This window comes from Salvelinus fontinalis, chromosome 5, assembly GCF_029448725.1.
Source record: "Salvelinus fontinalis isolate EN_2023a chromosome 5, ASM2944872v1, whole genome shotgun sequence".
NCBI classification, from domain to species: domain Eukaryota; kingdom Metazoa; phylum Chordata; class Actinopteri; order Salmoniformes; family Salmonidae; genus Salvelinus; species Salvelinus fontinalis.
This window is the reverse complement of record NC_074669.1, coordinates 52386452-52411021: the sequence shown is the minus strand read 5'-3', so window position 1 is coordinate 52411021 and position 24570 is coordinate 52386452. Positions and strand designations below refer to the sequence as shown.

General features: G+C 42.5%; 1 protein-coding gene and 1 pseudogene across 1 annotated transcript; one reads left to right on the top strand and one right to left on the bottom strand.

Annotated features, from left to right (window-relative positions):
- LOC129855817 (NACHT, LRR and PYD domains-containing protein 3-like) overlaps window positions 1–10525 on the top strand; it is a 14951-nt pseudogene extending 4426 nt beyond the window's left edge.
- A 3097-nt stretch (window positions 10526–13622) lies between these two features.
- Window positions 13623–24117, bottom strand: LOC129855816 (cytochrome P450 4V2-like). The gene is made up of 11 exons (XM_055923850.1): window positions 23844–24117; window positions 19935–20047; window positions 19128–19213; window positions 18496–18686; window positions 16646–16715; window positions 16265–16391; window positions 15827–16000; window positions 15635–15737; window positions 14886–15020; window positions 14397–14576; window positions 13623–14017 (listed from the first exon to the last, which is right to left on the bottom strand). The coding sequence occupies exons 1-11, from the start codon at window positions 24100–24102 to the stop codon at window positions 13848–13850; spliced, it is 1608 nt and encodes a 535-aa protein (XP_055779825.1). The 5' UTR covers window positions 24103–24117; the 3' UTR covers window positions 13623–13847.
- Window positions 24118–24570: the final 453 nt, after the last annotated feature.

Sequence of the window (24570 nt, the reverse complement as noted above, 5' to 3'; positions counted from 1 at the left end):
CATGTTGTTGGACACTTCATCTCTACTAGGACAGTCACTGAAAAACATGAATGATTTGAATCTCTTCAAAAATCATCTGATCCATTGTTACCCAGAGTGCTTTGAGACCCAGCTGGACAATGAAGATGTTCAAGATTTGGTTGAGAAGATGCTGGAGAGTTTTGGAACCGAGGGTGCCTTGAAGATCACACTGAACTTTCTAGACATAAGAAGTAAGACTGCAATTCAGACAAAGGATCAAAGGGGGTTACAACCACCATCTCTTATACTTCTTCAACCTCCAACCCCCATTTATCGAAATCACTTTTAATGAGTAGTGTCTTGATAATCTAGTTTCACTTTTGAACTACTGTATCTTCTTGTTTTGTGGTAACTAATATCAATTGTATTATTTTCCTAGATAAAACTCTTTGGAAAGCCAGAGAAATTAAAACTAAACTGGGGCAGAAGTTTCAACAAATATTTGAAGGAATTGGACACCATGGAAAGCAAACTCTCTTAAATGACATCTACACAGAGCTCTACATCACAGAAGGTGGAAGTGGAGAGGTCAATAATGAACATGAGGTGAGACATATCGAGATGGTTTCTAAGGAACAAACCACACAAAAGACCGCCATCAAATGCAACAACATCTTCAAAAGGTTACCTGGACAAAGAAAACCTATCAGGACTGTGCTGACCAAAGGAATTGCTGGCATTGGAAAAACAGTTTCTGTGCAGAAGTTCATCCTTGACTGGGCAGAGGGAAAAGCAAATCAAGATATTCATTTCATATTTCCTCTTCCTTTCCGTGACCTTAACCTGAAAAAGGGTCAATATAGTCTGATGCAACTTCTGCAATACTACTGCCCAGATCTAAAAGATATTGACAGCATTCAGTGTGGTGAAATCAAAACTCTTTTCATTTTTGACGGTCTGGATGAGTGTCGACATCCTCTAAATTTCCAGAACAATGAGGACCTGTATGACATCACAGAGCCAACCTCAGTGGATGTGCTGCTGACAAACCTCATCAAAGGGAATCTGCTTCCCTCTTCTCATCTCTGGATAACCACACGACCAGCAGCAGCCAATCAGATACCCTTTGAGTGTGTTGACCAGGTGACAGAAGTAAAAGGTTTCAGTGACCCACAGAAGGAGGAGTACTTCAGGAAGATAATCGGTGATGAGGACCTGGCCAGCAGAATCATCACACAGATGAAGACATCAAAAAGCCTCTACATCATGTGCCACATGCCAGTCTTCTGTTGGATATCAGCCACTGTCCTTGAAACAATGCTAAAAGAAACAAAGAATGTCGACGTTCCCAAATCTCTGACACAGATGAACACCCACTTCCTGCTCATCCAAACCAGTGTGAAAAACAAAAAGTACAACAAAGCCACAGAGGAAAACCCTCAGAAACTGTCTCAGTCAGACAAAGGCATGATCCTTAAACTAGCAAAGCTGGCTTTCCAACAGTTGCAGAAGGGTAACCTTATCTTCTATGAGGAAGACCTGACAGAGTGTGGCATCGATGTCACAGAGGCGCCAGAGTACTCAGCCTTGTGTACAGAAATGTTCAAAGACGAATGTGGGCTATACCAAGACAAGGTCTTCAGCTTTGTGCATCTGAGCATTCAAGAGTTTCTGGCAGCAGTATATGCTTTAGAGTCATGGCTGGGGAAGTCTGAAAATGTGTTTGAGGAATCATTCAAGTGTGACAAGTTGTCTGACTTGCACATGAGTGCAGTGGACAAAGCCTTGCAGAGTAAGAATGGACACCTGGACCTGTTCCTTCGATTTCTTCTGGGCCTCTCACTGGAGTCCAATCAGAATCTCTTAAAAGGCCTTCTGACAAGGAGAGGAGGTCAAACACCGAGCATTGAGGAAACAGTCAAGTACCTTTCAGACAAGATTAAGATGGAATCCTCACCAGAAAGGATCATCAACTTGTTCCACTGTCTGAATGAACTTGGGGATAACTCTGTAGTTGAAGAGATCCAGACCTCCCTGCGATCAGGAACTCTTTCAGAAACAAGGCTACAACCTCACCAATGTTCAGCCCTGGCCTTTGTGTTACTGATGTCAGAGGGGTTGCTGGATGAGTTTGACCTGAAGACATATAACACATCAGCGGAAGGTCGTCTGAGGTTGCTGCCAGTAGTGAAAACCTGCAAGAAAGCATCGTAAGTTGTGTTGTATAATGAGATGCCGGACACCCGACATTAAACTCAGAAAATATAGGTCTAGATTGACCATCATCTGAGCTACTCTAAACATTGCATTTGTTTGAAGTAAGAGACTTCTTTTTCATTGTGTTTATGTATGTCATATTATTATTACGGTTTGGAATATCTAAAAGTGTAATACATCTCTTTAGACTGGCTGGCTGTGACCTCACATATACATCCTGTTGGACACTGGCCTCAACCCTGCAGACACCAAACTGCCCCCTGGCAGAGCTAGACCTCAGCTACAATGACCTGGGAGACAGAGGAGTGAAGCTGCTCTGTGCCGGAATAATCAGTCCACTCCACAACATACAGACACTTATGTGAGCATCCACTGTGTGTGTGTGTGTGTGTGTGTGTGTGTGTGTGTGTGTGTGTGTGTGTGTGTGTGTGTGTGTGTGTGTGTGTGTGTGTGTGTGTGTGTGTGTGTGTGTGTGTGTGTGTGTAATGTTCAAGTGTGTCCTCTTCTCCACTGCAGTCTAGGTCCATGTGGTCTGACAAAGGGTTGCTGTTCACATCTGGCCTCAGTCCTGAGGTCACCCAACTCACAACTGAAACAACTGGAGCTGAGATACAACAACCTGCAGGACTCAGGAGTTACACTGCTGTGTGCTGGACTGAAGGATCCAAACTGCAAACTGCAGACACTAGGGTAAGTGTGTGTGTGCACGCTGCATGCACATGTTTGTTTATGTTCATGTACTATTGTGTGTGTGTAAGTAAGATCGTGTTGGCTATTCAATGTTCCTCTACTCCCTCCAGCCTAAGTCAGTGTGGTCTGACAGAGGGTTGCTGTTCAGATCTGGCCTCAGTCCTGTGTTCAACCAACTCACAACTGAAACAACTGGAGCTGAGAGACAACGACCTGCAGGACTCAGGAGTTACACTGCTTTCTGATGGCCTGGCGGATCCAAACTGTAAACTACAGAAACTAGGGTAAGTGTGTGCGTGCACGTGCCTGCCTGTGTGTGTGTGTTAGGACTAGTGTTGCACGGTATACCAAACGTAGGTGCTTTTTTGATACTTGACATGAAAAATGGTTCTGTACTAGAATTATTTTTACTTTTTTACTTTACTTTACATTCCTCCGGCCTGCCCCACTTAACCTGCACTGGGCTGCATCATGTTAGCTTCCCACAACCTGCACTGGGCTGCATCATGTTAGCTCCCCACTTAACCTGCACTGGGCTGCATCATGTTAGCTTCCCACTTAGCCTGCACTGGGCTGCATCATGTTAGCTTCCCACTTAGCCTGCACTGGGCTGCATCATGTTAGCTTCCCACAACCTGCGCTGGGCTACATCATGTTAGCTCCCCACTTAGCCTGCACTGGGCTGCATCATGTTAGCTCCCCACTTAGCCTGCATCATGTTAGCTCCCCACTTAGCCTGCACTGTCCTGCATCATGTTAGCTCCCCACTTAGCCTGCACTGTGCTTCATCATGTTAGCTCCCCACTTAGCCTGCACTGGGCTGCATCATTTCAGCTCCCCACTCATGCTGCTTCAGAAAACACACTTGAATAATGCAACACGGCATTGAAACTTTTCATTACCAGAGACGTGGACTCGAATCATGTCACTTGGACTCAAATACTACTCGAGTCGCAAACATTTGCCACTGGACTTCGATTTGAGCATCTATGATGCGTGACTTGACTTGGACTTCATCTGAATGGCAATCTGACCTTCATATCGGAGTGCTGCAGGTTCTGTGCGTTCTGTTCTGTGCCTTGACCAACCAGATTCACTGAAATCACACGTCCCGCAGGCTGGACACAAAGCAAGTCGTCTAGCAAAGCGCAAAGCGTGTGCCCCTCTCCACTGTCTTCCGGTATTTATTTAGCAAACCTTGATAACACTCCCGACAGACACAAGAAAGAACTCTTCACAGAAATGTTGCAGCAGCCTGGGAATATGATTTTCTTCAGCAGCAGGCTACAGCTCCCTGTCCCTTCTTGCACTCTGGCCGGGGTAAACGAAGGGGGAATGTTATGTAGCCTGTTTATAGCCCATTTATCTGTGTTAGGAGAAAATGTGAACGAGATCAAATTTGTTTTAGTCTATATTCAAACTCGGGCTGGCTAGGCCTCCTTGACTTTTTCAATCCAAAATTGTGAACTGAAATGAATCAAACACAATACAGATTACATAGACTGTGCGAGTTACTTTTTTAATTACATATGCAAAGGCTCGGCCCTCTTAGTTCTATTGTCCCACTGCAATGGTTGTCTCTGTGTCTGTGTGAAGGAAACGCCTGTTAGTCTTGTTTTAAAATATAATTCATATGAACATGTACAAGGTTGCTGCAGTTTGACATCTTCCCTATGTCCAGAAGTTGTTACAGATTCTTTTTTTAAACTATGTGACCTGATTAGAAAATCTCTGGTCCCACTCCCATCTTTGCCCATAGAAGAAACGTTTTTACAACTGATGAATCACTGTCATACCCTATAGGGTCCTGAATATATACATGATTAGGTTACCAGAATAGGAAAAGCTCCGGGGAAAACAATTTGCCGCACCACTCTGGAAACTGTGCTGCTACCTCTGCATCAGGGCATCATCGGTCCCAAAAATGGTTGCGTTCGGTTTCAAGGACTATGTGGTAGTGGGAAAAAATGGTTCCAGTTTGTAAAACATGTGGGTCCAAAACCACTGACGCATTGCAATTTGAAAGAAATTGGCATAAAACACTTAACCATTGACTTGAGGACTCGAAATTAGTGACTTGTGACATGACTCGACCTGAGCTGTGGAACTTGGGATTTACCCATTATTACTTGGGACTTGACTCGAGACTCAAAGGTTAAGACTTGAGACTCGCTTAGGACTTACAAATTGTGACTTGGTCCCATCTCTTAACTACTGTTTGCAAAACAATGTCCATTCATACAGACTAGAACACTTTACAATGCAAGAAGATACTGGTAGCTTCCAGCTTTTGTAGGCTAACTTTCCTTACAGCTGAAGATAAGATCAATTCACTACCTTAGTACTTTGTTTTTGATAATCAATTAAGCTAAATATGCTGATTTTCAAAGCTGATTACCACCAAAAGTTTATTAATTTACTTAATCTCACTTCTCTCCCAAATATGATCTATTGCCTCAGCGGACTAAGTGTGTGTGTGTGTGTGTGTGTGTGTGTGTGTGTGTGTGTGTGTGTGTGTGGAGTGAATAGGGCACGTTATGCCTCGTCCCAAATGTAACAGAAACAGATTGTTTGTCATCTGTAGCCCCATGCTATCAGCCAAAACAAGCTCAATAACTCAATGCATGCACACACTCCTATTGAATATGCATTCACCTGCATTGTGAATAGGTCTAGGCTACATCTTGATTTACCCAGTTTATCAATAGATATTTACCTTTCAAATAAATGATTACCATTTTGTTGTTATGTAATTAGATTGGTAAAAACAAAGTCAAATTGATTGGATGACTGTATAATCGATTCGTTGGGCTGTCTCTGAAAAATGTTGATGTAAACATTTTCAAATGTAATGATATTGGACTCAAAAGATGGCCAACGATCGAACAGAGCAGTAGTTTATCTGTCTGGATCAAGTGCCATTCTGTGACTTTGGCTAATGTGTCTTCTTTTTTTGCCATGGAATCGTGATGGTATCGAGTGTGGTGATACTAAACCTGGTATCAGTAATCGAAGTCAAAATTCTGTTATCATGACAACACTAGTTAGGGCTGCGCAATTAATCTAATTCACATCAAAATTGCAATATTGACACGTGCAATATTTTGAAACGCCACTCAGCTGCATGTAACGTCCGTTTTTATAGTTTACTCTGTTTGTCGTCTCTCCCTCTCGCCTCTTGCAGCTGCTTCCCACACACATAAAGCCTCCTTCCCACTTGTAGATAAGTGTGCATGCTGTTCTGTTAATTCAAATGCAGTCAACCGATTGCTCCAAACGAATGATGCTGCTTTAAAAACAGCTTCTTAATATACATTTCTATGATTGAATTTTTTTTTTGCAGAAGTGTAATGATCTATTGTATATCGCAAATCAAATCGCAATTACACTTTCTGCCCATATCATGCAGTCCTAGTGTGTTTCTTTTGCTCTTTTTGTGTGTATATGTGTGTGTATATATATATATATATATATTACACACACACACAGTAAACATACCAACACACACACACACACACATACAGTGCAGTCGGAAAGTATTCAGACCCTTTCACTTTTTCCACATTTTATAATGTTATAGCCATATTCTAAAATGGATTAAATAGATGTTTTCCCCTCATCAATCTACACACAATACCGCATAATGTCAAACCAAAAAGAGGATTTTAGAAATTTTTGCAAATGTATTACAAATAAAAAACTAAATATTCAGACCCTTTACTCAGTACTTTGTTGAAGCACCTTTGGCAGCGATTACAGCCTCAAGTCTTGTACAAGCTTGGCACACCTGTATTTGGGGCGTTTCTCCCATTCTTCTCTGCAGGTCCTCTCAGGCTCTGTCAGGTTGGATGTGGAGTGTCGCTGCACAGCTATTTCCAGGCCTCTCCAGAGATGTTAGATTAGGCTCTGGCTGGGCCACTCAAGGACATTCAGAGACTTGTCCCGAAGCCACTCCTGCGTTGTCTTGGCTGTGTGCTTAGGTTCATTGTTCTGTTGGAAGGTGAACCTTCGCCCCAGTCTGAGGCCCTGAGCGCTCTGGAGCAGGTTTTCATCAAGGATCTCTCTGTAGTTTGCTCTGTTCATCTTTCCCTCAAACCTGACTAGTTTCCCAGTCCCTGCCGCTGAAAAACATCCCCACAGCATGATGCTGCCTCCATGCTTCATCGTAGGGTGGTACCAGGTTTCCTCCAGACGTGATGCTTGGCATTTCGGCCAAAGAGTTCAATCTTGGCTTCATCAGACCAGAGAATTTTGTTTTTCATGGTCTGAGAATCCTTTAGGTGCCTTTTGGCAAACTCCAAGCGGACTGTCATGTGCCTTTTACTGAGGAGTGGCTTCTGTCTGGCCACTCTACCATAAAGGCCTGATTGGTGGAGTGCTGAGAGATGGTTGTCCTTCTGGAAGGTTCTCCCATCTCCACAGAGGAACTCTGGCGCTCTGTCAGAGTGACCATCAGGTTCTTGGTCACCTCCCTGACCAAGGCCCTTCTCCCCCGATTGCTCAGTTTGGCCGGGGGGGCAGCTCTAAAACAAAGTCTTGGTGGTTCCAAACTTCTTCTATTTAAGAATAATGGAGGCCATTGTGTTCTTGGATGCCTTCAATGCTGCAGAAATGTTTTGGTACCCTTCCCCAGATCTGTGCCTTGACACAATACTGTCTCTGAGCTGTACGGACAATTCCTTCGACCTTGTGGCTTGATTTTTGTTCTGACATGCACTGTCAACTGTGGGACCTTATATAGACAGGTGTGTGCCTTTCCAAATCATGTCCAATTAATTGAATTTACCACAGGTGGACTCCAATCAAGTTGTAGAAACAACACAAGGATGATCAATGGAAACAGGATGCAGCTGAGCTGAATTTAAATTCTCATAGCAAAGGGTCTGAATACTTTGAGGAAAGTTTTTATTTAATCCATTGTAGAATAAGGCTGTAACGTAACAAAATGTGGATAAAGGGAAGGGGTCTGAATACATTCCGAATGCAACGTGTGTGTGTGTGTGTGTGTGTGTGTGTGTGTGTGTGTGTGTGTGTGTGTGTGTGTGTGTGTGTGTGTGTGTGTGTGTGTGTGTGTGTTTATCTGTAATTATCATGAATGCATCCTCAACATACTCGTGTGAACCCATGCTGCAGTCTAGGTCAGTGTGATCTGACAGAGGGTTGCTGTTCAGATCTGGCCTCAGTCCTGAGGGCAACCAACTCACAACTGAAACAACTGGAGCTGAGAGACAACGACCTGCAGAACTCAGGAGTTACACTGCTTTCTGATGGCCTGGCGGATCCAAACTGTGAACTGCAGACACTAGGGTAAGTACATCTGTTTAAAGAAGAACAATGTTGTGAATTATTTCTGTTATCATTATTGTCTGTCAAAGTCTGGTTTTGTTTATGTCACGGACAAACGTATACTGTAGATGCCACGTGGTAGATCATTACACCGACCTACACAGCTGTTGTGTGTGTCCCTCTGTAGACTGTCTGGCTGTGAGGTCACAGAGGATGGCTGTGCTGCTCTGGCTTCAGCTCTGAGGTCAAACCCCTCCCAACTGAGAGAGCTGGACCTGAGCTACAATCACCCAGGAGACTCTGCAGGGGGACTGCTTTCAGCTGGTCAAGGGGATCCCAGATGCAAACTGATGAAGCTCAAGTAAGAAAACAATTATGCAGACAGTAAGACCTGGTAGTGTGAGGTGCTTTTCTATCACATGAGTATGCATGTGTGTTCCTTGTTACGTAATAACCGTGCTGTTTTTACTACAGTGTGGATCACGGTGCAGAGTGCAGGCTGGTATCCGGGCTGAGAAAATGTAAGTCCTTTCAATTGTAATCAACTGCATCTTCAGAACTACAGATGTAGTAACTAATACATACTTCCACATACAAAATAGCATTTTATATGATTTAGTGTTTTTGTCGTTGAACAAACAATTTACCTATTTTTTTACATCATGTCTTACCAGTGTAAGACATTTTAATTGAGGGAGTAATGTGCAGTTCAAACGACAGCAAGGTGGTCACCCCACCACCGTTTTTGGTAAACAGCTGAGAGATGGGGCTGGAGAAATTGAACCACTTTCAAATTCATAGAGCTATGGGTGCAAGGACTGACAGTCAAGGAGATCCAAGTTGTAGTTTTAACCATGTTTTGAGGCTATACAGTGTTTGTTTACAATTATGTTGTTCACAAACATTGGAGTAAAACAAGCTTATATTTTGGGTTCTGATGGGGTACGACCATTGAACTAAGCTCATGAGTCATTTATTAGTTATATTCTTCAATGGATATATAATATACACTGAGTATACCAAACATTAGGAACACCTTCCTAATATTGAGTTGGCACACATACACAATCCATGTCTCAAGGCTTAAAAATCCTTCTTTAAGCTGTCTCCTCCCCTTCATCTACACTGATTGAAGTGGATTTAACAGGTGACATCAATAAGGGATCATAGCTTTCAGCTGGATTCACCTGGTCAGTCTGTCGCGGAAAGAGCAGGTGTTCTTAATGTTTTGTACACTCAGTGTATAGCGTTTAGCAAAAATAAATAGATGATTATCTTAAAAGTCCAAAAATGTATGTAGCAACTGCAGATTGCCCCTTTAACCATACCAGTGTATACATGCTGTAGAACCTCAAAGAACTCTGATTCTGGATTTAGCTCAAACCCTGTAGTAAAAAATAACTTGATGTCATTGGGGTAATAAAAAAAAAAGATTGTCAAAAACGACACAAAGTTTCCAGCCAGTAGGAGGGTGTTTGCCTGCTCTCCATGTTACTGCAAAATATAACTCACCGTTTTTTTTATACTTCTGATTACATCATTGAGAGTAACGCACTTAGTTTAACTACAGAACATAGAAAATGACTAGTTTAATTTATGTAGACACTGGTAGGGTGCTGGAGATAATGAATATGATAATGTGTCCCCATTGTCTACAGATGCCTGTCGGCTCACCATGGACCCAAATACAGCAAACGCACACCTGTTACTCTCTGAGGAGAACAGGAAGGTGACACGGGTGGACAAGGAGCAGCATTATGAAGACCATCCAGACAGATTTAAATGGCATCCCCAAGTTCTCTGCAGAGAAGGTTTATCTGGATCTCGATATTACTGGGAGGTGATGTGGGATTGTGGAAAGCCTGACATTGGAGTGACTTACAAAGGAATGAGTCGGATGGGATGGGGGTCTGACAGTTGGATTGGACAAAATACTAAGTCCTGGAGTTTGAACTGCGCTGGTGAAGGTGACTATTACTTTTACAATGCGGGAGGCAATATCACATTCTTCCGCGGTCCTGTTTTGCACAGGACCGTTGTATCTTTGTTGGTGTGTATCTTGACTGGCCAGCTGGTACTTTGTCCTTCTATAGTGTGTCCTTTGGTAAACAGAAACATCTTCACACATTCTACACCACATTCACTGAGCCCCTCTATCCTGGGTTTTGGATTTACCCAGACTCTTCCTTGTCTACATAAGTAGGGGTGCTGCAGCTGTCCCTGAAAAAATATAAATCATTTTCAAAAAAGTGACAGTATATAAATAAAAATATTTTTCCCTAAATTATATTACTCCTGTCTGAACAGACCAATAAAACTTATTAAAAATACTAAACCAGATAGAAAAAATCAGAGAATTAATAGCATCTAAAAAGTTTTTATCGTAAGCACTTCCTGTCAGGAAGGTTGCAATTTATGCAGCAAATATAGAACAGCTTGTTATGAACAAGGCAGTTAACCCACTGTTCCTAGGCCGTCATTGTAAATACGAATTTGTTCTTAACTGACTTGCCTAGTTAAATACAGGTAAAATTTTAAAAAACACGTTGTTGTCAATGGGAACTGCCATCTGTGGATTGTAATTCTATGGTTGGTTGCGGCTGTCAGTTTGCCGAGATAAGCTGGTTGGTTGCGGCTGTCAGTTTGCTTGAGATAAGCTATTGCAGTTTTTCCCAAACTTGGGGGTCGCCTGATTATAAAATTGCACTTCGTTCATAGAACCGGGGTTACCTGAGTAACCTCCTGTAGTCACAAAATGTTTTTTATTTTTTTTATTCCTAGAAATGTGGATCTAACTTAACGGTTTAAGCTACAAAACATTATGACCCCATCACTGAAAGCTAATACTCTCAGGAACACACACACACACACACACACAAAGGTATGTGGACACCCCTTCAAATTTTGTGATTTGGCTATTTTAGCCACACCCGTTGCTGACAGGTGTATAAAATCATGCACAGCCATGCAATCTCCATAGACAAACATTGGCAGTAGAATGGCCTTACTGAAGAGCTCAGTGACTTTCAACGTGGCACCGTCATAGGATGCCACCTTTCAAACAAGTCAGTTCGTCAAATTTCTGCCCTGCTAGAGTTGTCCAGGTCAACTGTAAGTGCTGTTATTTTGAAGGCGAAATGTCTCGGAGCAACAATGGCGCAGGCATAAGGTGGTAAAAATTGTCTGTCCTCGGTTGCAGCACTCACTACCAAGTTCCAAACTGCCTCTGGAAGCAATGTCATCACAAGAACTGTTCGTCGGGAACTTCATGGAATGGGTTCCATTGCCGAACAGCCGCACACAAGCCTAAGATCACCATGCACAATGCCAAGCTCGGCTGGTGTGCTGTAAAGCTCGCCGCCATTGGACTCTGGATCAGAGGAAATGCCTTCTCAGGAATAATGGTCTGGAGCTGTTTTTCATGGTTTGGGCTAGACAGTCTCATAGCAATACTTATGTAAATAAGGTGAGGTTTTCGCTTTATCATTATGGGGTATTGTGTGTAGATTGATGAGGAAAATGTTTTATATCATCCATTTTAGAATAAGGCTGTATAGTAACAAAGTGGGAAAAGTGAAGGCGTCTGAATACTTTCCGAATGCACAAGGGTGGCTACTTTGAAGAATCTCAAATATAAAATATATTTTGATTTGTTTAAACTTTTTTGGTTACTATATGATTCCATATGTGTTATTTCATAGTTTTGAAGTCTTCACTATTATTCTACAATGTAGAAAAGTCAAAATAAAGAAAAACCTTGAATGAGTAGGTGTTCTAAAGCTTTTGACCGTGTGTGTGTGTGTGTGTGTGTGTGTATGTGTGTATGTATATACACACACTATGTGTACAAAACATAAAGGAACACCTGCTCTTTCCATGAAATAGACTGACCAGGTGAATCCAGGTGAAAGCTATGATCCCTTATTGATGTCACACGTTAAATCCACTTCAACCAGTGTAGATGAAGTGGAGAAGACAGGTTAAAGAAGGATTTCTAAGCTTTGAGACAATTGAGACATGGATTGCGTGTGCCATGCAGAAGGTGAAAGCTGGTGCAACTATATTAGGAAGGCATTCCTGATGTTTTGTGCACTCAGTGTATATACTGTATTCCTCTTAATATTGTACAATCTGTATGTTTGTTCATTGGCCTGGGCTATAGGTTTGTATTCAAGTCCAGGTTGTTTTTATTGCTCTGTTTAGTTCTGTTATAATCTCCACCCGGCACAGCCAGAAGAGGACTGGCCACCCCTCATAGCCTGGTTCCTCTCTAGGTTTTGGCCTTTCTAGGGAGTTTTTCCTAGCCACCGTGCTTCTACACCTGCATTGCTTGCTGTTTGGGGTTTTAGGCTGGGTGTCTGTACAGCACTTCGAGATATTAGCTGATGTACGGAGGGCTATATAAAATAAACTTGATTGATTGAGTGTTTCACTGTCAGAGTAGCCACTCATTTCGGTCATTTGTCTGGTATTAGAAGACATTAACATAATGTTTTTTTATCATGTAAATGACAGAATTGCAGTTCTTTTTTTCTCCAGAACCTGATTTTTTTTGTGGGGGGGGAAATCCTAAAAACCCCTCTGCTTAACTGTATGCCACTATGCAAATGTGATTATAGATGCATGGAACGCTTTTTCTCACCCCCCCCCCCCCCCCTTGAGTTTTTTGATTCCCATTATAATAAATTATTCCATGCATTTAATAATGCGATTATAGGGGATTTCAACTCATAACATTCTTCCCAAGGCTATGCTTGTCTACCCAGACGCATTCATGTTTGCAAAAAAAAAGTTGTCTATCTTTTCTGATTGTAAATAAAAACCGATTTTGTACGATGTCTGGCCTGTTCATTACCATGCTCCTTCCCTGACTTTAGCTTCGAGGACCTGACATTATGATATTAAAAGGTGGCATAGTTCGGCTATGTTATAATTCAAACCCCCAGCGTAACAAATAAAATGCACAAATAAGAATACTCTTATTAAAATATACTATCCAAAGAGCTTGAAAAACAAGTTAAAGTGGCAACACATTTTCAAGTTAATAACACATGACTTATAAATGAAGTTGTGGTAAAGTGTTATCGGATAGGGTAAGTATTCTTGGTGGTATAGTTATGTGTTAATATGGTCTGTACCTCAGAAGCAGTGGGGGCTGGTGGGAGGAGCTATAGGAGGAAGGGCTCGTTGTAATGGCTGGAGTAGATTAAATGGAACGGTATCAAACACAAAACTATGGAAACCACCTTTGACTCTGTTCCATGTAATTCATTCCAGCCATTACAATGAGCCCGTCCTCCTATAGCTCCTCCCACCAGCCTCCATAAATAAAATAAAAAGACCTATCTGAAGTCAAACGATTTTGGAAATCAGAAACCTGTTTATGACGATTACAAGAACTTTCTGCGAGTTATGCAGTTGCGAGTTTTTGATATTCCTGTAATACAGAGAGAACACGAAACACAATGTAAGCCTATGGGTTAAGGGTTTTATTCGGCCCTGTTGAAATACTTTAAGAATGTTTCCTTCCTTCCTGCCTGGATAGTAGAAACCTACAGTATTGTGCTATAACTACTACAGTATTGTGCTATAACTATTTACTTATACCTATCAATTAGTGTTAGATCAGCGGTTACTCCAGAGGGAGGAAGAAATGGTCTCTTTTAAAGTATTCAAACAGTTCCCTAGATGATCTAGTGCTGCTGCTTCCTCTTCTCAAGTTTGATCCAGATGCCTTTCTCGGGGCGAAGAATGAGCTCCCCTAGTGGACGGAGGTCCTCGCGCTTCTGACACGCCTCCACGTTGAAGTAGCGCAAGATGGACGCCAGGATCACCTTCTCCTCCATCATGGCAAATCGCTGACCTGGGGGTAGGGATGTAACCAAAGCATGTGAGGATGACATCCTCATCGAACACACTTTTAAATTGTCCATTTTGTTTTCACCATTTCAAATGCCTTATTGTCTTTAACCTTAATCTGTAACCATTATTAAAGTAGCGAGAGCATGTGAGGATGACAACCTCACCGGACACACGTTTAGAGGCCCACTGTCGTAAAAAGTCTATGTTCCAAGGTGATAAAAGGTAGCCTGAGATTGATAAATACGAGTGATATTCTACAGCAACGTGACAAATCGTATGTCGTTGATCTCAAATGGAATGATGTTGATTTACAAATGTTCTAAAATGTTTGTACTTTAAGCGCTATTCAGTTGAATGTCTTGAATGTTTCCTGTTCTCACCGATGCAATTGCGGAGTCCAGCAGAGAAGGGGATGAAGGCATAAGGATGTCTCCCAATGCAGTTTTCAGGCATGAAGCGTTCCGGGCGGAACTCTTCAGGCTGGGGGAAGTGGCGCGGGTCGCGGTGAAGGGAGTAGGGCATGATGATGGCATTGGCACCTTTGGGAACCTTGAAACCATCTACAGGTATAAAAATGTGAAACAAGTTAGGTTATTAGGTCCACAAAATGTACATGTGAATAAATTAACTAATTAACACAACCACAAAAAAGTATTAAACAAGATGACTGAAATGGAAAGGCGCTGAATAAACCAAGGTTTTAGGTTCCTCTTCCATATGGCACAGGCCACCCATTGTGAATATGTACATTAATTAGTATTAATTAAAAGTAGTGTATAGCTAATCCTGTAAATTTAAATAAGTTAGAAAATTAATGACAGACTGAAATAAACATTAATGGTTAAGAATGTGTCATTCATGTCACTCACTGATGTGGCAGTCTTCACAGATGCTGCGGGCGAAGAAGGGGACGGAGGGGAACAGGCGAAGGGACTCTTTGATGACACACTCCAGGTAGCGCAGCTTCTTCAGGTCCTCTGTGTTTATTGGCCGGTCGGACACACCTGAACACGGGGGTACAAGAATGCAGGTTACATCCCATTATATATGTTCTGTGGTGATGGGGCAATCGGACATAGCTATGAATGGGGGTACAGGAATGGATGCTATGTTCTTCTGTCATCGATCATAGTAACTACACCGAACCCGCATCTACTGTCAGAGATACTCGTCATGGTAATATTTGAATGCTTGTTTGAATGCCAGGTCTGCCATGGCAGGGATGGAAGACATTCCAAAAACTCTTCACAAATCAGGCTATTACTGTATACAACAGCCAATTTTGATATGCCACAGAACCTAATTCAGTTCATTAAATAATTTTGCTTTGGTGAGACTTTCCACACTTTCCCACTGTGCTTGAACTCACTTTGACCTGTGAGAGAAGGATTTGAACGAGAGTCAAGGTGGATGAGAACCAAAAGTGACGTCATTTGATAAGAGAAGCGAGTATAGTGACGGGAGACTATGGGATTAGATTTTACCAAGTACTTCCTGCAGAGCCCATGGTCTAGCGGCATGTATGTGTCTGGGAAAGGAAGTCCCATGTGGGTACATATCATGTGACTACCAAAGCACATAATTGGCTATTCTAGGGTTAAAAAGAGGGGGGGATTACCGAACACCTCCTGAAGCTCTTGTTGAACCTTCCTCTGAACCTCTGGATGGGAGCCCAGCAGGTGAATGGCCCAATTCATGGCTGCGGCTGTAGTGTCATGACCCTGCAAGACGGGGGCAATAAAAATTACACCAATGATAAATCTGGAACACATTCCACATGGAGCGTGTGATAGTGGTTTTGACCTCTGACCCTGAACATGAAGGTGTCCACTTCCTCCTGGATGTCCTGGTGGGTGAGCTTGTTGCCCTCCTCGTCCGTGGTCTTCAGCAGCATGTCCAGGAAGGCCCGCCTCTTCCTCATTCCCTGGTCCGATTCGCTGTCCGACTCGATGTAGGCGATGTATTCCGCCCTCTCGTAGATGACCTGGGGTGTTTTCAGTGAAAACATTTGACATGTTTCTGAACATTGCAGATAGAAATATAATGAATAGAGCTGACAGGATTTCTCATTCTATCATACAGACAATCATTGATGTTCTACACAATACATTTCTATCTGAACATTCTGTAATGGTCATCCTTCTGAACAGGCCCTTGGCTGGATGGATGAGGTCTGATGGATGACAGCTTATATCCCTGGGTGCAGCTAAGTAGTCGAAAGCCCCTTTTAGATTGACTGATGACTCACATTGGAGGTGAAGGAGTGGAGGACCTTGAGGCTCCTGTTGTGCTCCCAGCCCTCGCCAAAGTAGTTGTAAAACAAGTCGGGCCAGAACCACGGCATCCTCTGTCGCCGTGTGATGATGTCACTCATCCTGGGGACAGTAGGAGGGATGCAAGGTAGAGAAAATTAGATTCATATGATGCAATTTGATTCCACTCTATTACCAACGAGAGAGAGAGAGAGAGAGAGAGAGAGAGAGAGAGAGAGAGAGAGAGAGAGAGAGAGAGAGAGAGAGAGAGAGAGAGAGATGGGACAGTGAGCAATGGTTGGCAGTCAATACCCTCTACTTCCAAACAAAACCGGGCATGACAACATCTGTTTGTTGCATTCAAGACGAGGACTCACTTGTACACACATCGGACATACTCTGAGTCATAGTTACTCTGAGCGTAGATTTTCTTCCCCATTGCAGTCTCTGAAAGGAAAATCATATGCAGAGATATTTATTGCAAGATTGGTAGCAATTTTGATATACAGTGGGGAGAACAAGTATTTGATACACTGCTGATTTTGCAGATTTTCCTACTTACAAAGCATGTAGAGGTCTGTAATTTTTATCATAGGTACACTTCAACTGTGAGAGACGGAATCTAAAACAAAAATCCCGAAAATCACATTGTATGATTTTTAAGTAATTAATTAGCATTTTATTGCATGACATAAGTATTTGATACATCAGAAAAGCAGAACTTAATATTTGGTACAGAATCCTTTGTTTGCAATTACAGAGATCATACGTTTCCTGTAGTTCTTGACCAGGTTTGCACACACTGCAGCAGGGATTTTGGCCCACTCCTCCATACAGACCTTCTCCAGATCCTTCAGGTTTCGGGGCTGTCGCTGGGCAATACGGACTTTCAGCTCCCTCCAAAGATTTTCTATTGGGTTCAGGTCTGGAGACTGGCTAGGCCACTCCAGGACCTTGAGATACTTCTTACGGAGCCACTCCTTAGTTGCCCTGGCTGTGTGTTTCGGGTCGTTGTCATGCTGGAAGACCCAGCCACAACCCATCATCAATGCTCTTACTGAGGGAAGGAGGTTGTTGGCTAAGATCTCGCAATACATGGCCCCATCCATCCTCCCCTCAATACGGTGCAGTCGTCCTGTCCCCTTTGCAGAAAAGCATCCCCAAAGAATGATGTTTCCACCTCCATGCTTCACGGTTGGGATGATGTTCTTGGGGTTGTACTCATCCTTCTTCTTCCTCCAAACACGGCGAGTGGAGTTTAGACCAAAAAGCTCTATTTTTGAATCATCAGACCACATGACCTTCTCCCATTCCTCCTCTGGATCATCCAGATGGTCATTGGCAAACTTCAGACGGGCCTGGACATGCGCCTGCTTGAGCAGGGGGACCTTGTGTGCGCTGCAGGATTTTAATCCATGACGGCGTAGTGTGTTACTAATGGTTTTCTTTGAGACTGTGGTCCCAGCTCTCTTCAGGTCATTGACCAGGTCCTGCCGTGTAGTTCTGGGCTGATCCCTCACCTTCCTCATGATCATTGATGCCCCACAAGGTGAGATCTTGCATGGAGCCCCAGACCGAGGGTGATTGACCATCATCTTGAACTTCTTCCATTTTCTTCTATTTTCTAATAATTGCGCCAACAGTTGTTGCCTTCTCACCAAGCTGCTTGCCTATTGTCCTGTAGCCCATCCCAGCCTTGTGCAGGTCTACAATTTTATCCCTGATGTCCTTACACAGCTCTCTGGTCTTGGCCATTGTGGAGAGGTTGGAGTCTGTTTGATTGAGTGTGTGGACAGGTGTCTTTTATACAGGTAACGAGTTCAAACAGGTGCAGTTAATACAGGTAATGAGTGGAGAACAGGAGGGCTTCTTAAAGAAAAACTAACAGGTCTGTGAGAGCCGGAATTCTTACTGGTTGGTAGGTGATCAAATACTTATGTCATGCAATAAAATGCAAATGAATTACTTAAAAATCATACAATGTGATTTTCTGGATTTTTGTTTTAGATTCCGTCTCTCACAGTTGAAGTGTACCTATGATAAAAATTACAGACCTCTACATGCTTTGTAAGTAGGAAAACCTGCAAAATCGGCAGTGTATCAAATACTTGTTCTCCCCACTGTATATTTTTAGTTGATTTTATATGGCCACAAGAATGGGAAATCTTTTTAACCCAATGAGCCTTTGGACCCACTAGAAACACCCCACATCCAGACCCGGACCCACCACAGATGATGTCGAGGGCACAGAGGGTGACGTGGTTGAAGCAGTTGAAGGGGCCCTTGCCTGCCTCCTTGTCCAGCTTCTCCACCAGCACCTCGGCCTGCTCGTTCATCACCTCCAGGAACTCCGTCAGGATGGAGAAGTGGAAGGTGGGGGTGAGCAACTTCCGCCGCCGCCGCCACTTGTCCCCCGTGCTGGGGAGAGGGAGGTGGGGAGCGAGGGAAGGGGGGAGAAATAGAGGAAGACAGAGACAGAGGGGTGAGGGGTGAGGGGGACAGAGAGAAAAAGAGAGGGAGGGCGACAAAGAAAGGGTGAGGCAGACAGACAAATAAAGGGAGGGGAGGAAGAGAGAGGGAGATGCAGAACAAGTGACACAGAGAGAGACCGTGTGAGAGATAGACAAACGATGGAGTTCAGAAAATATGGAGGAAATGTGTTGACTGGAAAGTATTGCCGTTTCTCAGAATGTATTGTTCTTTGTCATAAAAAAAAAGGAAGTGTTTTCCCAAGAATTGTCAAAGGCTTATCTAAGAATTCCAAGTTCCTATCTTGCGTTATAATACATATTTTCCGTTGTCTCAAATGCATATATACGTTTGATCTTTCTCAAATGAGATCTGTTTTGAAACACCCACCTGGTTAGTAGACCAGTGCCGAGCCAAGGGTGCAGGAACTTGTAAGCATAGGCCTTGTCCATATGAACAGGGTTGTTAAGAACCGTCTACAGAATCGAATAGAATAAACAGAATCAAATAGAGAATCAAACAGAAAATAGAATCGAATATAGTTGATTTATTTCTCTGAGGGAACGTTGGTCATTGGCATGGCATCATCAACAGACAGTTAACAGCAAATGCATAAAAACTTAAAACCCCAACTACTTATAAAAATAATTGTTAAAGTTAATTATTTTTGCTTTAGTAAATTATGTTTTTATGGAAAATTCAACTCTAGTATTGTATAGCCACGCCATTGTTTTTTACTGCTGATCAGTAATTATTTGTTATTCTTCTCTTACTTTTTGGGGGGTATTTTCTTAAAACTGCATTGTTGGTTAAGAGCTTGTAAGTAAGCATTTCACTGTAAGGTTGTATTCGGCACGTGACAAATACGTTGATTTGATTTAGTGTTCAATACAGTCCATGTTTGCATTGGCACGCTTAAACCCAATACAGCAGGCCAGAAGGGTTTGATATTTGATAGCAGTAACCATATATCGGTTGTCAGGCTACCTGTATGTGGTGTAATTACCACCTTATTTATGGAGAGTAGATTTCCATCTCCGGAGTGAAACGATGTAGTGTTCAGTAGGCAGAAATGTTGAGGTTTCAAAACAAGTGTGACACCAACTTGTATGTTTCACCATGTGTAAACACTTTGTAAAACATTCAGGTGTTATGCATCAAGTTGATTCAAGTCAATTCTTTGATTTAATAGCCTACCTCAATGGTTTCTGCATGGAACAGAAGGAGGGAGGGTACGGGTCCGATCCAAATCTTCAACAGTGGGGAGTCCCTGAACTGCTCTGTGTAGCCAATGACTTGACGGAAGAAATCTGAAACCAAAGAAAGAGAACTCTGAAGTCATTCACTAGTTCAAGCTTCTGACTATCTGAGGTAGATAGTAGATACATACAGTTGAAGTCGGAAGTTTACATACACTTAGGTTGGAGTCATTAAAAATCGTTTTTCAGCCACTCCACACATTTCTTGTTAACAAACTATAGTTTTGGCAAGTCGGTTAAGACATCTACTTTGTGCATGACACAAGTAATTTTTCCAACAATTGTTTACAGACAGAATATTTCACTTATAATTCGCTGTATCACAATTCCAGTGGGTCAGAAGTTTACATACACTAAGTTGACTGTGCCTTTAAACAACTTAGAAAATTCCAGAAAATGATGTCATGGCTTTAGAAGCTTCTGATAGGCTAATTGACATAATTTGAGTCAATCGGAGGTGTACCTGTGGATGTATTTCAAAGCCTACCTTCAAACTCTGTGCCTCTTTGCTTGACATCATGGGAAAATCAAAAGAAATCAGCCAAGACCTCAGAAAAAAAATTGTAGACCTCCACAAGTCTGGTTCATCATTGGGATTAATTTCCAAACGCCTGAACGTACCACGTTCGTCTGTACAAACAATAGTACGCAAGTGTAAACACCATTGGACCACGCAGCCGTCATACCGATCAGGAAGGAGACACGTTCTGTCTCCTAGAGATGAATGTACTTTGGTGCGAAAAGTGCAAATCAATCCCAGAACAACAGCAAAGGACCTTGTGAAGATGCTGGAGGAAACAGGTACAAAAGTATCTATATCCACAGTAAAACGAGTCCAATATCGACATAACCTGAAAGGCCACTCAGCAAGGAAGAAGCCACTGCTCCCAAGCCACCATAAAAAAAGCCAGACTACGGTTTGCAACTGCACATGGGGACAAAGATCATACATTTTGGAGAGATGTCCTCAGGTCTGATGAAACAAAAATAGAACCGTTTGGCCATAATGACCATCGTTATGTTTGAAGGAAAAAGGGGGAGGCTTGCAAGCCGAGGAACACCATCTCAACCGTGAAGCACGGGGGTGGCAGCATCATGTTGTGGGGGTGCTTTGCTGCAGGAGGGACTGGTGCACTTCACAAAATTGATGGCATCGTGAGACAGGAAAATTATGTGGATATATTGAAACAACATCTCAAGACATCAGTCAGGAAGTTAAAGCTTGGTCGCAAATGGGTCTTCCAAATGGACAATGACCCCAAGCATACTTCCAAAGTTGTGGCAAAATGGCTTAAGGACAACAAAGTCAAGGTATTGGAGTGGCCATCACAAAGCCCTGACCTCAATCCTATAGACAATTTGTGGGCAGAACTAAAAAAGTGTGTGCGAGCAAGGAGGCCAACAAACCTGACTCAGTTACACCAGCTCTGTCAGGAGGAATGGGCCAGAATTCACCCAACTTATTGTGGGAAGCTTGTGGAAGGCTACCCAAAACATTTGACCCAAGTTAAACAATTTAAAGGCAATGCTACCAAATACTAATTGGGTGTATGTAAACTTCTGACCCACTGGGAATATGATGAAATAAATAAAAGTTGAAATAAATAATTCTCTCTACTATTATTCTGACATTTTACATTTTAAAATAAACCGGTGATCCTAACTGACCTAAAACAGGGAATTTTTGCTCTGATTAAATGTCAGGAATTGTGAAAAAACGAGTTTAAATGTATTTGGCTAAGGTGTATGTAAACTTCCGACTTCAACTGTATGTAGGTAGATTGGGAGAGCAATGAATGACTGAATGATTGAGTGAGTGTTCGAATCTCCCCTCCCTAAACTACTGTCCTCTCCTCTCTCTTCCCGTCTCCTCGCTACTCTCTTCCCACGTCTCCTCTCCACTCTCAATTCCGGCGTTGAACTGCAGTGAAATCCCTATGAGGGGGTATGTGCCTTCAATCTCCTATATGGACTTCATCTCCCACCATTTATACAGGTAAATGCTGAGTAGCTGGTAGGTGACGTAGGTCAGCATTGCAAAGAAGAGGCTCACCCCCAGTTCCAAATTGTAAGCCCCCAAAACGATCACCATCTCTGGGTAGTACGTGGCATAAACATCCTCCAACTGGATGTCTGAGACCTGCTGGCTTCACCTAATGTCAGGTGGACTTTAATCCTGACCTGTTTGTCATGCACATGCATACACACAGAAACACTTAAATGTGCAAACAAACACACATACTGACAAATATTGAATACATTTGTGATGTTTCACTTGGAAAGATTCATTTTAGATGTTGCTTACAATGCTGCCCTGCACATTTATAATTCTCTAGAATCTAGATCGATGCTTCCTCTTTATGAAGTTATAGAAGAAGAAAAAAACATAGCTTTAATAGTAGCTTTTTAATAGTAGCTTTTCAAACCATAGCTTTAATAGTTGGTTGCCCATTCCTTGCCCGTAACGTTGGGCCCTCTAATGTATTTCACAGTCACAAGGTCTAATGCCCCGTATACATCTCATTACGCCATACTTCGTTTTCACGCAGTCTCGTCCTGCTACTGGACGGAGAGCATAGGGTTTCACAACGCAAGACAAGATGGAGGCTAGTCTCTCGTCAGAGATCACATTTATTTTGGGAGATTGCAAAATATGACCTTTTCATTCAAGACAGGATAAACATATTGTTTCAGGTGATAATAAAACATGTTTTGTCAAGTTACTTTTTCTCAACTTGTTTCTCTAACTTCTAGCTAGTCACGCTAGCGTACATATTAGCTAGCTAGCTAAAAGCAAGGCTAGGTTGACGATACTGTAGCTAGCAACCTCCACTTAATAATTATCAAAAACAAATGTCAGTACCATCACAATAAACTTAAATGAGAGGCAACAGTCATGTAATATAATTGGTTAACAGCCACTGTGTATTATTTAACATTACTATTAAAATATTATTCACTTATAGGAATGGGTAATTGTTTACAAGTTGCTAGCTATCCCATAAAGCCATCACCGAAAACCACATATTTTCATCTTCTTCTGTGGTTTGGTAATTTCCTGTTCTATTGACAGACTCTGGCTGCGCTAAAGACGACACAAAGTTGGGGAAAAAAGAATCGTATGCAGAATCCGTTTCGCAACAGAGCCTTCAACGCAAGGGGGCGCTGAGATAGCACAATGTTGCTGCTGTGATACCACTCCATTGCGAACGGACCCCATTGAAATGAATGACATCCGGCGCAACGCAATGGACTGCTCAGACATAATGTGAATGAGGCTTACAAGCCTCGTGCACACCAGTTGTGTCAAACTGTATGTGTTCCAGCAGAAGTCCATTCATTCCAATGGGAGGCAAATTCGCACAGTTGCGACTCATCTGCCAGACAAGGATGCAGTGCAGTGTTGTATGCATTGGAGTTTTTCCAACTTGTGCATTGCTTTGCCGTGCGGTATCAGGAACGGAAGAAGATAAACCACAGAAGAAGTTACTAATGTGTAGCGTGATCATTGTTGTTGTGATGCGCCGCATGGATTGTGAAGACGGTCACATTTACACGAGTCTCAGTACAGCAACAATGCAGGCAATATATTGGGTTTATAACTAGTCTCATTTCTAGGACAGATTAACAGGATTCACCGTTCAAATGGGAAATTTGATTCACAAATCTTTTGAATCAATGGATTTATTTTCTCTCTTGTGTTAACAAGTACTTCTTAAAGTTATTATGGAAAGGCTGGCATCATTTATGTCATCATGGTTTGAACCCAAATGTTAAACTAATAAAAGCAACCCCTTTTCAAAATACCCTTCTCGTCTCCCCCCCCTCATAACCTCTCCTCTCTCACCTCCGGCGTTGGATTTGAACTGCAGTGCGTTCCCTATGAGGGGGTATGTGCCTTCAATCTCTGGTATGGGCTTCATCTCCCTCCATTTATACAGATAACTGCTGAGTAGCTGGTAGGTGGCGTAGGTCAGCATTGAAACGAAGAGGCTCATCCCCAGCAGCCCCAACGTGTAAGCCCCCAAAACTATCGCCATCTCTGGGTAGTACGTGGCCTTAACAACCTCCGAATGAATGTCTGAGACCTGCTGGCTACACCTCATATCAGGTGGACTTTAATCCTGACCTGTTCCCCACTTTTCCCTGATATCCCGGCCTCTAGTTATGAATGATTAACCAGTTGGGAGGGGGTAAGAGGTAAACCTGGATGTTCATCAAGGGATAGTATTTTGTACTGTCATGCACGCACATGTAGTACACAGGACAAAAAAAGTATGAAAATGTATGCACTCGCTATTTATTGTAAGTCGTTCTGCTAAAAGACTAAAATGTAAAATACAAATGTAAACATGCACACAGACACAGACAGGTATAGATACACGTGCACACACACTCAGATGGTAACTCCCTATGATAACACAGCAACGTTTAATTCACAGCCAGTTATAAACCAAAACATGGTTAAAACTATAATTTTTATATCATGGATGGTCAGTCCTTGAATCCATAGCTATGTCTCTAAAGTTGAGTGGTTACATTTTCCAGCCCAATCAGATTTTTACCAAAACAGT

Excerpts from the sequence above, each read along its gene's own strand:
- LOC129855816 (XM_055923850.1), bottom strand. The coding sequence starts at position 24,102 with ATGAGGTGTAGCCAGCAGGTCTCAGACATTCATTCGGAGGTTGTTAAG. Across the intron at positions 20,048-23,843 it reads GTTCAAATCCAACGCCGGAG|ATTTCTTCCGTCAAGTCATT; the intron begins GTGAGAGAGGAG and ends CTTTGGTTTCAG. Across the intron at positions 19,214-19,934 it reads TCCATGCAGAAACCATTGAG|ACGGTTCTTAACAACCCTGT; the intron begins GTAGGCTATTAA and ends TCGATTCTGTAG.